At 54.0% G+C, this 17,471-nt stretch overlaps 1 protein-coding gene and 1 non-coding gene across 4 annotated transcripts in view; one reads left to right on the forward strand and one right to left on the reverse strand.

Moving 5' to 3' along the window:
* USP7 (ubiquitin specific peptidase 7) overlaps positions 1-14,150 on the reverse strand; it is a 55,446-nt gene extending 41,296 nt beyond the window's left edge. Inside the window, exons 1-2 of one of the 3 annotated variants that reach the window (XM_069570152.1) lie at positions 13,927-14,150; positions 13,366-13,467 (exon numbers count right to left, since the gene is read on the reverse strand). In XM_069570152.1, coding sequence (XP_069426253.1) covers positions 13,366-13,444 — 79 coding nt within the window. In that variant the 5' untranslated portion in view covers positions 13,445-13,467; positions 13,927-14,150. Of the gene's footprint in view, positions 1-13,365; positions 13,766-13,926 lie in introns of those variants that run through there. The other 2 variants (XM_069570151.1, XM_069570150.1) reach the window with 2 other exon arrangements.
* LOC138429810 (U6 spliceosomal RNA) lies at positions 2,093-2,196 on the forward strand. The gene has a single exon (XR_011252900.1). It is a non-coding gene; the product is annotated as a U6 spliceosomal RNA (small nuclear RNA).
* Positions 14,151-17,471: the final 3,321 nt, after the last annotated feature.

A 17,471-nucleotide genomic window follows, 5' to 3' on the forward strand; every position in this document is an offset into this window, starting at 1 on the left:
TCCTCATCAAACTTTTGTTTTGGAAAGCATCTCCTGCACGTGTGGGTGTCCCCTGGCAAGCCGGTGGCTAGGACTCTGTGCTTTCACTGCCAGAGGCTCTGGTCGGGGAACTGATATCCCGCGCTGTGCTGCATGGCCAAAAACCCCACTGTATTAAATGTGCTACCACGTGCTGATTTATTACTTCTAAATGAATAACTAATGTTTAGTTTCTAACCTGAAATAATGATAGATATACCCCACCTACCCAGCAGCTCTCCGGGGTTCTCAGCAGTGATAGCCCCGAGACCAGGCCGCCTGGTGGATGTGAGCCACCTGAGCGACCCTGCAACCCAGGCCCCTCCCCGCGGAGCTCCAGCAACGAGGAGGGTGCAGCAAAAGAGCCCCACGCTGCCCAGTGCCCGGGGGTTTGTCCTCCTGGCCCCTTCGCTTTGTGAGGACAGCACCAGCAGGCAGGGAGAAGCCCACAGGGGTGCGTTCCAGCCTCACTCACCCACCTGCCACCGTCTTCCTTCGCAGCCCACCGGCCAGGTGGCCTCCCGTGCCAGCGCCAGTGGACTGTCAGCAACTCGCAGAGCTGGGCGCGGGAGAAACCTCGCAAGTGCCTCCATGCGGCTCTACAGCTGCTGACAACCCTCCATTGACTCTGATACACCCTCACCCCGCACCACCCAGCTGATTAGATTTGGCGGTGAATCACATCCTCAACAAAGTTCCAAGTCCCTTTTAAAAACACTGAATAAAACCTCTTAAAGACGACAGAATCGTGAGAGCCTGCACATCTTCTGATCCCATACAAATCATGGCGAGGCTCCACAGGACGGAGCACTATCGAGCAATAAAAAGGGACAGCGTGCTGATCCTTCCCTCTCATGCTACCGAAAGGAGCCAGAAGCCACACGAAGTGTGAGGCGGCTACACAGTGTCCACAATAGGCAGGGAGAGGGTAGACTGGGGGCTGCCTGGGGCTGAACACAGGACTTCTTTAGGGGGTAACAAAAAAGTTCAAAATTTGCGCTGATGGTCACAATAAATTGGATGCTTTAAATGGGTGGTTTAAATTGTGATGGATGGGAATCATCAATATAACTCGCTATTTTAAAATTTTTGGTGACTACTGACATTTTTTCAGAGACTTGCAGACAGGCAGATGCAAATCTAACCTTTATAATAGCTACCGAAGCAGGTAAAATGAAGGTTAACTTGCACTGCAAACGGTGCCCTTTCCCGGCCTACTGGAACTAAAATATAAAAATGCAGTGCGTTCAGTTATCTGGTAGAAACGGCTGCTCATGGTGGAGAGAAGGGAATGTCACTGGCCTCAGAGACTAACGGGGGGGAGAGCAGAGAGACACAGCTTGGGTTTGACTGCGATCCACGTGCCCAGGCAGCAAGCCAAGAGGGCTCTGCCTCCATCTACCCAAAGCCAGACCTCTGCCACTCTCGCCTCGAGTCCCCGGAACTCACATCCTAGCCCCGCCCCCCGCTCAGAGCCCTGGCTCTGCACCTCTGTGGCGGCCATCCCTCTCTCTCCACATTAACTGCGTGTTCCCGGGCCGGTGCCGTCTAGATCCCGCCGACTCCCCTCCGGCTGACACACGATCCCCTCTTCCTGTGTGTCAAGCACCCGGGCCAGCGCCTGAAGCAGAGGTCTGAGGTGAAGGGCGAGCAGGCGCTCGGGGGAGTCAGTCTGCAGATGCCTCTTCCTGGGTTTTCTACAGAAGAAAATGCTTGGTTTTCTGTTACTCTGAGCAATCTGCTTCAAGGCAGTCTCCCAAAACCAGCTCACAGGCTGGATCTGGAGCAGCGACTGGCCACTAGAACTGTCTGTGACGATGGAGACCATCTACCGCTGAAAAGCGGCGAGCCAGGGGTGCTACGTGCCTCTGAACAGATCTGGTGAGACTGGGGCGCTGAGAATTGACTTCAATCACTTCACCCTCCCAGAGACTTGGGTCTCTTGGCCTCTAGAGTAAGGGGTGTAATAATCACAGTCTGCTCTAAAACAAAATCACATGACCACGAACTCTCCAACAACACAGCCACAATGAAAGCAATATTTTAAGAACAGCCCTTAAAAAGTATAGGACCAGTGCTCGCTTCGGCAGCACATATACTAAAATTGGAACGATACAGAGAAGATTAGCATGGCCCCTGAAGAAGAAAAAAAAAAAAAAAGTATAGGACTGAACTTCCATCAAAAGAGAAATTAAGATTTTAAATAATAATCTCTGATTCCCAAGAAAATACTGGCTATCACAGAAAACTCTCAGGTCTGTGATTCTCACTCCTTCCCCGAGCCCTCAGGGTCAGCAGTGACCACCTGGAGAATTCTGAGGACTGTTAACAGCTCCCGGAGACCCTGCCTGTAACATCACCATGTCCATGACCTGGGCGTCCGGCAGGAGTCCACGGCCACCACCAATCCGGACCCCGAGGGGCAGTGTCTGGGTCACTGCCTGCCGCACACCCTGAAGCAGAACAAGTCACCTCAACAGATCATTTGTGTTCTGGGTCTTAACGAGGATGCCCCTGAGTCACCTCGCTTACCTCCATCTTCTCCAGACAACCCCCAAACCATGTGCTTGAAGGTCGCAATTTGGCCAACCCAGCGGTCAACATATTAGCAGTATGTATCTATCTATCTTGTGTTTTAAACCTTTAAAACTGTCAGGAAGAGAGGCCCAGGAGGAGGACATTCAGGATACGCCCCCATGCTGCTAGTCGGATGTCAGGAGTGAGGGGACTGGCTGGCCTCTCAAGCCCCTGCCGGCTGAGGAACCCGGCTCTGGCCCTTCCAACCCTGTCTTCTTTCCACCTGGTGAAAGCTGCTGCCTTAAGAAACAGATGGTTCAGGCGGCACTGAGGAGATGAATGCAGGTGGCTGCGGCTTAGAGACAGAGCGGGGGGACAGCCAGGCTGGTGCCATCTGCGTGGCTGGAGGAGCCTCGTCTGCTCACGAGCAGAGGCAGGGCTGTGTGGGTGAGCTGACCGGAGGACCGGGGTGGACGAGCGGCCTCAGGGGCTCCAATCTGTGGCTCCGCAGAGCCGGGGTTTTCGCCCTGAACCCTGGCGGACAAGGCTCCCCGCCTTCTCAAGTTTAAATCTCTCCAGACACCCAGAGCCCTGAATGGTTTGTTTGGGGTGATGCACTTCGGCTCAGGCTCACATTACTGAGGACCTGATTCAGTGAGGAAAGCAGGTATCTACCTTCAGAAACACCTCGAGTCACCCTCTGCCACCCACCACGTCCACGTGCTCGAGCAGAAGGCGGTCCGGGCTGACTCTGCAGTGAGCTGCCTTCCACATTCAAAGCATGTGGTGAACCACACAAAAGCCTTCCGACTAAGGAGCCCACCTGCAGCCTGCCACTTTGGGCGGGAGACAGGAACCGTTGGAGAGGGCAGCAGGGGGGGGACCACGACGTCACAACCAAGTGCCTGCTGAATGTGACGAGACGCAATTTCTGTGCCGCTGGCTGGCCTGATTTAAAGCCTGCCACTGCCACCGAGCCCTGGTAGGCTGTGGAGCGTGCTCAGCACCTCTGTTTTGCTCAGGGGTGAAATGGGGATGCTGCTGCCTCTACACCAGAGCTGTGGGAAGGAGCCAACGAGCAGACGTGGGCACAGCCTTGGTGTCCAGCAGCCTGGCCCTGGGAGGGGTGGCCACGCTCTCCCAGCCTCTGTGCAGGTTTCCCGGACACCTGCCTGCCGCATCTCATCCACTCCCTGGACCCTGACCCGTTTCCCGGCAGCTCAACACATCACTACAGTCTCACTGGCTTAAACACCACACATTTATCCTTTCAGCTTTGGAGGTGAGAAGTCCACAACGGGCCGCCCTGGGCTCCAATCAATGTGTCCACAGGGCAGGGTTCCTTCTGGAGGCGGGACCTGCTTCCTGGTCATCTCCTGGGTTCCTCATCCATCCTCAAGCTAGCAGCGGCCTCTCACATCATGTCACATCGAGCCTCTTTCTCAGGGGAAGGAGGGCCCTGAGATTACGCTGGGGCCACCTGGATAACCCTGGATCACCTCCCCACCCAGTCAACACCAAAGGAAATCAACCCTGAATATTCACTGGAAGGGCTGAAGCAGAAGCTCCAATGCTTTGGCCACCTGATGCGAAGAATCAACTCCTTGGAAAAAACCCTGATGCCAGGAAAGAAACACGGCAGCAGGAGAAGGGGGCGACAGAGGGTGAGACGGTTGGATGGCCTCACGGACTCAATGGACATGAGTCTGCGCAAACTCCGAGAGATGGTGGACAGGCAGGCCTGGCGTGCTGCAGTCCACGGGGTGGCAAAGAGTCGGACACAACTCAGTGACTGAACAACATCTCCCCATGCAGGGATCCTGAACTTAACCACACCTGCGAAGCACCCTGTCAGGCAGTAGTGGCCACAGCTTCCAGGGGATCAGGACAGACCTCTGTGGGGCACGATTCTGGGGCCACAGATCCTCTCCTGCTAGGTCCCAAGGCCATGGTGCTGTTCGCCACCTCCCGCCTCTGAGCACAACACCTTCACGCTTCCACTGACCCACCCCTTTAGGCCAGCCCTCCCTGCACATGTTCACCAGGAGCCCTCACTAAGCGCAGGGAGCGGCCAGCACAGCACCGCCAGTTGGGAGGGTCTTCTATCTGAGGACAGAAGCCCTGCAGCAGGCTCAGGGTGCCGCGGAGTCAGGAGCAGGCCTGGTGCTCAGAGAAACCCAGCAAAAAACAGGGTGGGGAGGACCAAGGGTGCCTCTGCAGGAGCCTGCGGGCTGGTGCCGTCTTCGGGCCTCACCGAAACGAGGAGCAAGGGAGGAGACTTATCAGCGACTTGAGTTTCCTGCCACATCCGAGCACGGGCCAGTTTACCCGCCGTCAAACTGGAGCGTGGAGTCATGTGTCCTACATGGCTCCCAATGCACACGTTTGCAGCCCTGGACTCACGTGCATACTATTTACTGCTGGTAAAACAGATACCGAGATGGCCGGAATCAACATGCTCCACGAGGAGCAAGGACGTCCCCCAAGCAAACAGGACCAATATTACTTGTTACTTTGAAAGCTAGTCAGTGGGCTTCCCTGGTGGTTCAACGGTAAAGAATCCGCCTGCCAACGCAGGAGACACAGGTTCTATCCCTGGACCAGGAAGATCCCACACGTGGAGGAGCAACTAAGTCCGTGCGCCCCAACTATCCAGCCTGTGCTCTGGAGCCTGCAAGTCCCAACTGAGCCCACGTGCTGCAACTACTGAAGGCCAAGCGCCCTACACCTGCGCTCACCAAGAGAAGCTACCACAGTGAGAATCCCGAAAACCTGCAACTAGAGAGCAGGCCCCACACGCCACAGCCAGAGAAAAGCCCGTACAGCAAGGCAGACGAAGACACAGCAAGGCAGACGAAGACCCAGCACGGCCAAAATTGTCAGAAACAAAACAAACACACAAAAAAGACCAGTTGTATACGTGGCATTCCTCCCAAGTGTGCAAGGAAGCTTCTACTATGGGGAACTGCTATTTCACACAAAACTGTTTAGGTACCAGAGGGGCATGACAAAGTCACAGGGGCACAGCACAGCTCCGCATACTAATGGCCTCTATACACTTTCAGCGAACATGTATAACTTCTGCCAGTCTTTCTTCCTATGCGTTTGTTCTAAGTGGTAACTGCTGAAATGTGACTTTAATGTAGTAATAACGTGGGGTATGCATTCTGTATGTGGGTTTTTATTTCATCTCTTAAATAATTTGTTTACCCTGTATTGCTTACAAAACACAGAAAGAAACTGTCCACAAGTGGACTAGAAATTTAAAAAAGACAAACACGATCTTCACCACAAATACCCGAAGAAAGCCTGCTCTGTAGCATTTGCCCAGGAACTATTTATTCACTCATTTTCATTTAGCTTTTCCAGGACACACTGTATCTTTCCAACACTCAACGTGACACTAATGCCACCAGAAACACCACTAGCTAAGGTTCCAGCCAGACTGTTTAGGTGAGCTCTGGCCACGAACGCTTTCTGCACGACGGACACACGCTGCATCTGCTCGTCCCGGGTGGCGGCATTGGCCACAGGAGGCAACTGAACCCCTGCAGCGTGGCTGGTCAGTTAAGGACTGCAACTGCCACCGTGTGGCCAGTGGCCACCTTACTGCACAGTGCAGGTGACACCCTGAGCATCCTCTCTCCTGCTCCCAAGACCCCGAGGGGCCTTCTCCAGCAGTACGGGTCTTGGGAGGAAAACAGGTTTAATCTGTCCTCATCAGTAGCAGCAGGAGACTTGGAGTGCTTCAGAAAGAGGAGGAGCCCTCTGGCTAGCGCGGGCTGGACATCACAGAGAGCTGTGTGAGGAGGGGGACTGCCCAAAGCATGGGGCTCAGCTCAACAACTTCACCCACCAGCTTCTTGAGGGACATCCTGCGGGCCAGGCACGCCAGCCCCATCTGCTCTGCCTCTGCCTGCACAAGCTAAAAACAGGAGGGCAAGGCTGAGATTCGCGGGGAAAAACTCTTACTGGTCCATCTATGATGGTGATAGAAGAGGAAATGAGGTTAGGAATTGAGGAATGTCTTTAACCAATTCACACCCAATTTGTTTGACTGAATAATTTCTCCTCCAAGCTGACAAACTACCAACTCTAAGAAGCAAGCACTCCCAAATTACCTACTACCAACTACACTTCAATTAGAAAAAGAAAACTACCTGCCCTTCGCTATTTCAGAGGAGGAGCTGAAGATCTAACCATGTAAACAGGCTGAAGAGTATTATAGGTGCTTGTTTGAAAACCGCAATTGCACCGGGTCAATTAAGAGACTTGAAACGTAATTTATTCCCCAAAGTCATATTGATGAAATGTACTTGCAATTCTAGGTGCATAAGCCTAGTTTGCTCAGCCTATATACCCTAGAGAAAGGCCCCCTCAAGTCCTTCTGAAAGCACCATAAAGGGGGTGGTGGGAGGGAGCCAAGAGGTCAGACTGCCACCCAGACACCTGGAGTCACGCCCTGGATGTGATCATGCTCTGCGTCACCGATCACCCCAACAATCTCACACAACCCCCCTCCAAAGCTCAGGCCAGTTTAACAACTCACTGCTCAAGTCAGACCTTCCCCTGGTCGATATTCCGGGGCTGGCACCTTGCATGGGACGCTGCCGTCCCGGCAGCAGGGCCTCAGGGAAACCAGTCACTGGCATTCCCTGCCCAGGGAGGGCGGGCCGGCCTGGGTTTCGAATATCCCATGCCAGGCGGGAGAAGCACGTGCAACCATCGTGGTCGCACAAGGAAGGGAGCTTCCCTCTTATCATCTCAGCTCCCAGCTCAGTCGCTCAGGCGTGTCCGACTCTTTGCGACCCCATGAACCGCAGCACGCCAGGCCTCCCTGTCCATCACCAACTCCCGGAGTCCACCCAAACCCCGCAAATGACACAAAAAGAAGGGCAAACCACCCACCACCCTGAGACTCAGACATGGTGCTCACTCACATTTGGTAAGATAAAGCCCCGGTCAATCGGATGACCTGCACTCCCTGGAAGGACACCGGGCATCTCCGTGAACATTAACAGCTGTGCCCGCACTAACGGGTCCCAGCCGAAGGGGCAGCAATGCAGTGCCAGCCCCCGCCAGCGCATGCAGGCAGTGCGTCCTCCAGTCGGCGGTCTTCTCTGCCCAACCCCAATGACAATGACTCTCCTCCCCAAGGTGTGACCCCGTGGAGGCCCCTTCCCCTCATCCCCACACCCTGGCTCTTTCTAGTTCACACCAGCATCTTAAGTTCTGGAAGCACTCACTCTTATCCAGGTCGGTGTATTTCCCTACCCAACAAACTTTGCAGTTACCTCCACTGCCAGCTTCCAGGTCTACACCACCAGCGCTCAGAAGCAGGCCTGCTTCTCTTCAAGAGGGTTTCAACACATGTGCCTTCTCATTAGCCGAGTCGTGTGTTAACTTACTACCAAAATGGCATAACTGACTTTCTTGCCTACGCCTGACACTTAAAAATCCTGCTTCCTCCAACTTTCCTAAGTCCAAATTAGTTCAGAACAAGAAGTCTGTGAAGCAGGTGACATTTTAACATTTAACTGTCATAGTACATGTCAAGAAATGCCGTGTTACAACTCCAGTCTCCAAAGTTCCTTTGCCTTGGAAATCAAGAAGCAGCCAGGCTACGAACTACTCAGGCAAAAAACCAGAAACAATAACAAACTCAAAAATATTCAAAAGGAAACATCATTAAGGTTCACTGATGCCCTGTGTGTGGAAAAGGACCTTTTCCTGGCAAAAGGATCAAAAATGCCAATCGAAGCAACTGAACGTTAAAAGCAATAAAACTGAATTAGCAGCTATCAAAGCGAAATTGGTTTATGGCTTCGGCATTCTCTTTCACATCGACTTGGCCAGCCAGCCACCTCCGGTACTACTGTTTTGCCTTTGGGTTGCCGTTTCCTGAATGAGTGTCTCCCACAGAAACACTTAACAGAAAAGGAACGGTCCCGGGGTGGGGAAGATGAGGATCCAGTGGCAAGCCCACAGGTCAAAGACACGGCTCTTACGCAAGGCTAGTGCCTGAGACCACCAGACAAGTTTGAGAAAATGAATGAAGGGCTTCTGAGCCTCTCTCCTGGGGTCTCTGTGCTGTGTGCAGTCAAGGAGAGGCAGACACTACCCATGCAAGAGTAGGGCCTGAAAGCCATGGCTGAACCCTGTGCCGCGCAGGTGTGTGCGCGCGCTCGGAGCCTGAAGCACAAACCGGGTCAGGGATCCATCAGGTAGGCCTGGACAACTAGCCATCTACCTGCATGAGGAAGGGGACCAGGCAGTCGTGTGGGGAGGAGAGGAAGCAGGGAACATTAAGAGGCCTATTGCAAAGTCCCCGCATGAGGCAACAGGGGCCTGGCGGGTGGAACACCAAAAGGGCTTGGTAATAGGATGTGGGATTTAGAGACAAGAATTCAGGGCCAACTCCCAGGTTGGGACACTCCTGTGACCTGGCCTCCCTGCGACAAACCTGATTGGCAACCATGTCAATTTTGGATACTGGATAATCGTCAAGTAACACCCTCAGCAGAAGGCCCCCAGGCTGACCAGGCGCCACCAGCAGTGCCCCACCGCACCAAATCCACCATCCTCTCTCCTCCTGAGCTCCCTGCACTTTTCTTAAAATATTCTATCATTAACCTTAAATATCTACTTAGGAACATCAAGCCCATTCATAAACAATGCTGCTTGGACTGAGGCTGGTCAGTTTGCTTCCTAATCCACGCTAGGATATAATTACTGCAGAACCACGAATGCCAACCAGCCCCACCTGTGTGCGGCAGCACGCCTGATTAACCTGCGCCCGTCCCTGGCCCAGGTGCGACCCTGTTGCCATCAGCACACCGTGACTGAACGCCACAGCACCCCACTCCGTGCCCAGCACTGTGCACATGCTTTATGTCTCCACCCTCACGACCACCCTGCAGGGTCCCACCAACCTCCTTTTCCAGGATGCAACAACTGAGAGCTTAAGCAACGTGCTGAGGTCACACAACAATTAAATGGCAAAGTCCACGCTCAGACACGGGCCTGGCACTAAGCCTATACTCAGTCTCACTCCACTTGCCTTCCTTGAGTTAACTCAACAGCTTCTTTCTCCCTTTCCACAAAACTGACTGCGCTCCCACCCCCAAAAAAGCCAAGATGCAGGTATACATTTCTTCCCCAATATGTCTGATAAAACTTGATCAATCTTTTGTTTATCTTAAGTCAGCAGTCTGGAAGAATCAGGAGGGTAAATGCCTGTGGCGAGTAACTTCCAAACCCATCAAAACTTGACAGGCTCACATCAGAGTCAGATGTTTCTAGGTCTGGCCTAAATTCTTCCATTTTTTTTCCCCCCTGATTCTCCAAGTTGATGCTCACTTCGTAGAGTTCTTTTACCAACCGAAGCTACTGTGAGAGAATAACCTATATTCTCATATTATTTGACTTCTGCCTTGTTACGGTGCTATTTGAAAAGGAAACATGCTTTAGACAGACTAAAATGCCCAGGTGTAGTCTACTTGGATCCACGTATACAAGACAACTCACTTTCTATTCCTAAACCTGCTTCAGCAGAAAAGTAACTTGAAACTCTGTGAAATCTACCCACACAGGTTTGAAAGAAAAAGAAATCCACCACTGGGGCACCCCAAACAAAAAGACACAGAAGTCAGTGACGAATTCTTTTCAGAAATGGCAGACCACACTCTTCATTTGCTCCCACCTTGGTGTCCTGATAGCAATGGTCTGAGCAGTTGTACAAAAGTACAAAATGAAACTGTCTGTCCCCATTAGTCTCAAAGATGACACTCAGACTGCTCACACGGGCAGCAGAATCACACCAGGGAACAGACATGGAGGTACTGACTCTGGTGCCAGCCAGCCCAGAGCAGCAGAAGGGAGGCCTCCGGGAAACTTCCTGTTGACTCCGAGGGGGCATGAACAGCCCTGATTATTACTTCTCAAGTACTCCAGGGGGCACTGGCCAGTACAGGGGCCCTCCCGCAGCCCCCTGGCCTGCACTGCCTCTGAGTTGGAGGGTAAATAAACTGCTGAGCAAATTCATTCCTGGCCAGGCCCCGACGGAGGCTACACCTCAACGATGCTATTTGCCTCCCAACCTGAAAACGTGCACAGGCCTCACAGGAAGGAAGCATGTGGTCTCAACCCCAATGAACTGCCACCATACCCGCCCCATCTTTTCCCTCGCTGCCCTTCCGAACTTTCCCAACTGCTCAAAACAAGACAATTTTAAAAATAACCTGGCCTGAGCAGTTTTTCTCCAGCAGACATACAAAGGCTGTGCAGAGTCAGTGAACAGCAGAGCAGAAGGAGAGCCCATTAACCTGTTGATAGGGGGAAAGCGCCAATCTAACCGGCCTCTCCGGCTCCTTTGAAACCACCCTGCCTAGGAGCAGTGGGAAGCAATGCTCCTCAAGGGCAGAGGTCCTCAAGCTGATCAGAGCCCTGACAGCTTTCAGCTGCTGAGTCTATGGGAACCAAGGCGAACACCAAACAGGTGCGAGTCATTTGCAGAGCCTGGCTTATGAAGCCACGCACAGTGGATCACCACAACCCCACCCTTCTCCCTTTTTAATAGGAAGGATTGTTTAGCTCTTACTGACCCTAAAGTACAATATATAAACCAAGCACAACACTTGAGGAGTGGGAAGGCTTAAGAAAAGGCTGACAGAGATTGCCTGAGATAGGGGAAGACTGTCTCACCTGTAGGTGCTCACAGGGGGTCAACAGCGATAAGCCTGCCAGGACAAGGTGTCGACCATAAGCCCTATAAAGACAAGGTATCTTCTGGAAAATAAACCCAGGACAGAGACCCACTTAAAAGAAACAAGACTTTTAAGTTTATGGAATGAGTAGTAATAAACTACAACCTCTGCAATCCAGTTTGAAATGGCAGTAAATTTGCAGATTAGTGATTATATGGGCGACTTTCCCAACGCAAACTTGGATATGAGAACCAAAAACACCTTGAGAAAATAAAGTCGTCTTAAAAGCAGGCATGACTTCTGACAATTCTTCCCCCGCTCACTCTCTGGTCTTAGAGAAAAGCCCTTGAAACTTGTGGACATGACTACTTCCCCAGAGACGCAGCTCTACACCAGAAATCTGCTCTGCAGTGGGGGCCATGCTGATCAGCTCTCGTTCCTGTTCAAAACACTTTAAAAAGTGCTAAGACAACATAACTACTGGGTTTTTGTCTTGACTGGATGATACTTAAAAAGGACACTAAAAAACACCTCTTTTTTAATATTCAAAATCCTCCCGGGCAATGTACTCCTCTGGCTAGTTGGCTTAATGACACACGACAAAAGCTCTATGAAGTTATTGCCTTGCTGGGGTCAGAAGATACAGCACCAGCCTGGCCATGGATGGGCTGCCCTGTCCCGCATTAGTGGCCACTGAAATCCCGGTGGGAAATGCTTTCTGCCGGAATCCGCACCACTTTGCCTTCTGCCATCCTGTAGGCCAATTTTTTTCAGGGCACATTCAATTGCTGGGCCGCCCCTTGTTATTCACAGGAGAGTACCAGTCACGGTGAGAGTTCCCACCAACCAGGGTGCAGCACCCCACTGTAGGAACGCTTCCTTACCGACCCTGTTCATTTCCGCAGCTCAAAATCTCTGGCTAAAAGCAACATAAGTACAGCTCATTCAATACCCCCCTTCATTCAGAAGCCCTCTTTTTGACTCCTGCCTGTCTGTCCCCCTCTCGAAACAGCTAAGGACCCTCTCTGAATACTTCTTACACTTTGCCCTTTCAAGCACTTAGGGCACGAGCCTTCGAACCACCAGCACTGATTGCGCTATGTAAGCTCAAGCAAGACCCTTTCCTGTCCAGACCCTCTACATCAAACGTCTATTACCAAGCCCTTGCTATCATCTCAAAGCTGGGTACTCTGAAAAACTGCCGGCACCTAAGCAGAAAATTAAGTTACCTTTGAAGTCAGGTTGAATTCGGAGGTAAGGAGTCGTAGGCTGGAGAGAAGGGTGTGTGTGTGTTGGTGTGTGTGTATGTGGCGGGGGGGCGGAAGGGGGTCACGTAGTTTCAAACGCATACCTGGCCGGAGGCACCGCAAACAGCCAGGTTACCTAACTCCCCGCAAAACGGCTTAACTCGGAAACGAAGAGCGCGCCCGGTTCTGAATCCTGGGGCCCGTCCAGAGGCTGCGAACCTCTACGCCCCTTGCAGGTGTTTCCAAACCAAGCCCTAGGCCAGCAAGTGCTGCTACGGAGCGATCGGGGTGGGGGGTGGGGGGTGGGGGTGGGTAGAGGTCGGGGTGGGGCGCCCCGCTTCGCCCCCGGTGAGCTCTCCGAGGGAGAGAGCGCGCGCGCGAGCAGGTGCGGCCCCAGCCCCAGAACCCACGGAGATCTCGTTTCCAGAGCGTAAGCGGGGAAACCACACGACGCCCCACCGGGGCCGTGGGGGACACAGCTCCCCGGAGCCCGGCTTCCCCACCCGGGGCGCACCGCAGAGCCCGCGTCCCTCCGCGGCCGGGCCCGGAGCTCCCTCCTTTACAACTCGGGGGGCTCCGGGCGCTTTGTGCAAGCGAGGAAGGCGGCCGGGGGGCCCCGCGGGCCGGACAATGCAGCGGGCGGGGAGGCGCGCGGGAGGGGGGGCGCACGCCGCCCGCCCCCCGCCCGCCAGGCCCCCGGCATGACGGTGCAGCCTCGCCCGGGCCGGGGCAGCCGGGCCGAGGCCCGCGGGCCGCCCGGGGCCTGCGTAAAGATGGCGAGCCCCTCGCGTGGCTCCCGCGGCTCTCCGCACCCCCCCCCCCGCCCACAATGGAAGGCGCCCCCCGGCGCCCGCCGCAGCCGGCCCACGGGGCCTCACCTTCCATCTCCATGTCCTCGGGCTCGCTGAGCTGCTGCTCGCCCGCTTTCTGCTGCTGCTGCTGCTGCTGGTGGTTCATGTCGGCCGCGGCCTGGGCCTCGCCTGCGGCCGGGGGCCGGGGCTGCGGGCCCGGCGGGCGGGCGGCGGCGGCGAGCCGGGGCGGCGGCGGCGGCGGCGGCGGCGGCGGGGCGGCCTCCTCCTCCTCCTCGCGCGCGTCGTCGGCGGCGGCGGCCCCGGGGCGGCCCACGGCGGGCGGCGGCGGAGGCAGGGAGACGCGCACGTACTTGCTCGCGATTCGCCCAATCTCGGCGCCGAGGCGGGCGGCCGGGCGGCGGGTCGGGCCGGGCGGCCTCGTCGCTCGCTGCTGCGGCCGCCGCCGCCTCAGCCGCCGCTCCCGCCGCCGCCGCCGCCGCCGCCGCGGGGCCCGCCTCCCGCCGCCGGGGCCGGGGCTGCGGGGCCGCGGGCCGGCCGGGGGCGGAGGGCGGCCGGGCGGGGGCCGCGGAGTCAGCCCCGCCTCGGGCCGGGCGCGGCGGGCGGGAGGCCTGGCCGGCCGCGGCGGGCCTGCGGGGTCGGGGGCCGGCGGGAGCGGCGGCGGCGGCGGCGGCGCGGGCGGGCGACGGGCCGGCCGCGCTCGGGGCGCTGCGGCCTCCGCCTTCTCGGCGTCGTCGTCGGGGCTCCGGCAGCGGACGCGGCGCCCGGCGGCTCGGCTCGGCTCGCTCTCAAAATGGCGGCGGCGTGAAATGTCACATCCGCATGGGGGGCCCGAGAGCGAGCTTGCGAGCGACGAGAGCGGGCGGGCGGCGCAGCAAGCGGGCGGGCGGGCGCCGCGCCGGAGGGCGGAGCGGGGAGGCGGAGCGGGGAGGCGGAGCGGGGCGCGGCCAGCCCGCTGCCGCCGCCGCCGCCGCCTGGGTCCGCCCGCCCGCCCGCTCGCGGCCCTCAGCGCAGCGGCTCGGCGCCCCGCGCCGCCCGCCTCGGCCTCTCCCGACCCGAGGGGCCCGCCCCGGAGCCTCGCGGCCCAGCCCCGGCGTGCGCGCCCGGGGGCCCCAGCCCTAGCGGGGCGAGTGGCCCCGGCAGGTGCCGGACAGGGAGTGTGGTCAATCCAGGAAGCCCCAGGGCCGTCCGGGGAGGGAGGCGGGGGATGCAGGGGCCGAAACCCTGCCCGGGGCCCGGTGACCGCGGGAGGGTTGGCTGAAGACATCCCGGGACTCGGCAGAAGACGGCCCGATCGGAGCGAGCGGCCGGCGCTGGTCAGCCCTTGCTGGCCCTGGTGATGATTATTTTACCTCTTTGAAAACAGATGTGTAATTCATTCAGCCCAGTACCGCGCTGTGCGAGAACTTTTCTCACTGTAGCCCAAACCAGAAACCAGGTTTTGGTCCCCTCAAAACCAGTCAAAGTACCTCTTGATCTGGCAATAATTGATTCCCTTCACATCAACCCAATCTGGCTGAGATCCTTTAGGGCCTGCCTCCTTCCCATTCCTTGGGAGACCGGCGATTGGGGTCTCAACTTTCTGATGAGATCCAAGGCAGTGTGGATGAAGAAGGGAGTGGAGAAGGATACGTACATCTCTGCGTCTCTACTGTATCTCTTAGTGACCGTCTCCAGGGAGAATATAATTTTGTCCTCAAATGACCAGGAAGATTTTCTATCTGCTCATCTCCTGTCCCTGCGTTTTTCTCCTGTTTTCTCTACTTGATTCACTGTCGGTCTCTCTAGCGGGAAAAGAATGTTTTGTTCTCTGTGGTATCCCAAGCGCCCTGAGACAGAGCAAGTACTCAGATACATATTTGTTGAATGAATGTATGATTCAAATGTGATGAGATCCAGCCCCCTGCCACCTCCCACCCCTCAAGCATTTCCCACCCGTGAGTTCCTTGCTGGACCCAAGCAGTGACATTCAAGAGGGAAGGAGACACTTCACGACGAATCAGTCCAGCCCCAGCATCACCCCCCAGATTAGGAAGAGGTGTTGTTATTCACACAAATGCTAATGAACGGTTCTCAGATGCAAATGAACCCTTCTCACTTGGGGGAGGGCCGACCGGACCGCTCTGGCGGAAGGGGTGGCAGGCAATGATAATGGTGCTTATCGGGTTCCACACTGGCCAACCTTATCTTCATCACTGGGTTCAGAACCAACCCGGGAATTAAAAAAGAATAAGAGTAGGGAATACTTTGCATGATGGTTAAACTAAATGTGGTACACCCAATACGGTAAAATACTATTTGGCAATGAAGAATGGATTAATATAAATTAATTAAATGTAAATATATTTAAATTATTAATGACATCATTCAAGATGCTCCTATTTTTCCTGCACTTGATATTCTCAGAGAAATGTTAATATGTCTCACTATTATATTTTTTCTTTATATTCTGATTTTTTGCTATATGTATTTGTTTCTTTGTTAAGGTGTCTAATGATTTATGATGCCTATCTTTGTGAATTATACCTTTTATCGTTAAAAACATTCATCATTTCATTTAAAATAAATTTAATTTTTTTTAAAAAATTGAATGAGGCTTGAAAACACTGTGCTGAGTTAAAGAAGCCAGACAGAAAGGATCTTATAGTGTATGATGATTCCAATGACACGGAATGCCCAGAGCAGGAAAATCAACCTATAGATATGAAAGATAGATTAAGGACAGTTAAGGGTTTGGGGAGTGACTGCTAGAAAGTACAGGGTTTCTTTGGGTTGGGGGGTGATGAAAATATCCAAAATCTGATTCTGGTGATTATCCAACTCTGTGAATATACTGAAAATACTGAATTGTGCACTTTAAGTGGGTAAATTATATGGTATGGGTCAGATTGCAATAAAATTGATTTTTAAAAAAAGAAAAAGATGAGGAGACTTCCCTGGTGGTCCAGTGGCTAAGACTCCACATTCCCAGCACAGGGGGCCCGGGTTCGATCCCTGGTCAGGGAACGAGATCCCACATGCTGCAGCTAAAGATACTGTATGCCACAACTAAGACCAGTGCAGTCAAATAAACAAATAATAAAATTTAAAAATAAAAAGATGAGAATGAGAATAAAAGACCCGAGTGAATGCTGTTCGTAGTCTAGGAGAGTGCTGGAGATGGAGTGGCCTGGGGTGGGGGCGGGGGTGGAGATGGAGAAAACAGGTTAGTCTGTTGGCAGGTCAAGTTGCTGATAGCCTGGAGTTGGGTGGGACAGAAGAGAGAAGAATTAAGTATTGCTCTCAGATTTCTGGTTTGAGCAACTAAGTGAATGATGCTGCCAGTTACCAACATGGGGGAGAAGTCTGGAGGAGACACAGGTTTGGGAGTAAAATTGAGATGTTTTTCTGGCTTTACTTTGGGGAGCTGGGAAGGGGTTGTTGTTTTTATTTGTGTTTGCCTTTTTTTCTTTTTTTTACTGTATTACATTTGAAGTGCTTGTTAGCTATCATCTATGCATGCCTGCTCAGTCATGTCCGATTCTTTGCGACCCTAAGAACTGTGGCCCACCAGACTCCTCTATTCATGGGATATTCCTGACAAGAATGCTAGAGTGAGTTGCTGTTTTCTTCTCCAGAGGATCTTCCCAACCTAAGATCGAACCTGCGCCTCCGGAGTCTCCTGCATTGACAGGTGGATTTTTTTTTTTTCTTTTTTAAATCACTGAGTCACCTGGGAAGCCCCAGACATTATCCATATGGAGGTGTGAAGAAATTAGTTCAACAGGATTCTGGACTGATGGGTAGAAATGTGTGGAGATGATATGAGAGCCTAGAGGTCACCTAGGGAGGTGGGGATATATTATATATAGCAGATGTGGGCCACAGTCATATGCTGATACAAAGAGGAAACGATGATTCTGGGAACTGGTTTACTTTTTCATAGTACTTCCTAGCATTCTCTTATTCCCTACAACCTTCATCCTAGATGGCTTCCCTGGTAGCTTAGGTGGTAAAGAATCTGCCTGCAATGCAGGAGACCTGGGTTTAATCCCTGGGTCAGAAAGCTCCCCTGGAAAAGGAAATGGCAACCCACTCCAGTGTTCTTGCCTGGGAAATCCCGTGAACAGAGGAGCCTGGTGGGCTACAGTCCATGGGGTTGCAAAGAGTCTGACAGCTGAATGACTTAGCATGCA

This window comes from Ovis canadensis, chromosome 24 (genome assembly GCF_042477335.2).
Source record: "Ovis canadensis isolate MfBH-ARS-UI-01 breed Bighorn chromosome 24, ARS-UI_OviCan_v2, whole genome shotgun sequence".
Classification (NCBI taxonomy): domain Eukaryota; kingdom Metazoa; phylum Chordata; class Mammalia; order Artiodactyla; family Bovidae; genus Ovis; species Ovis canadensis.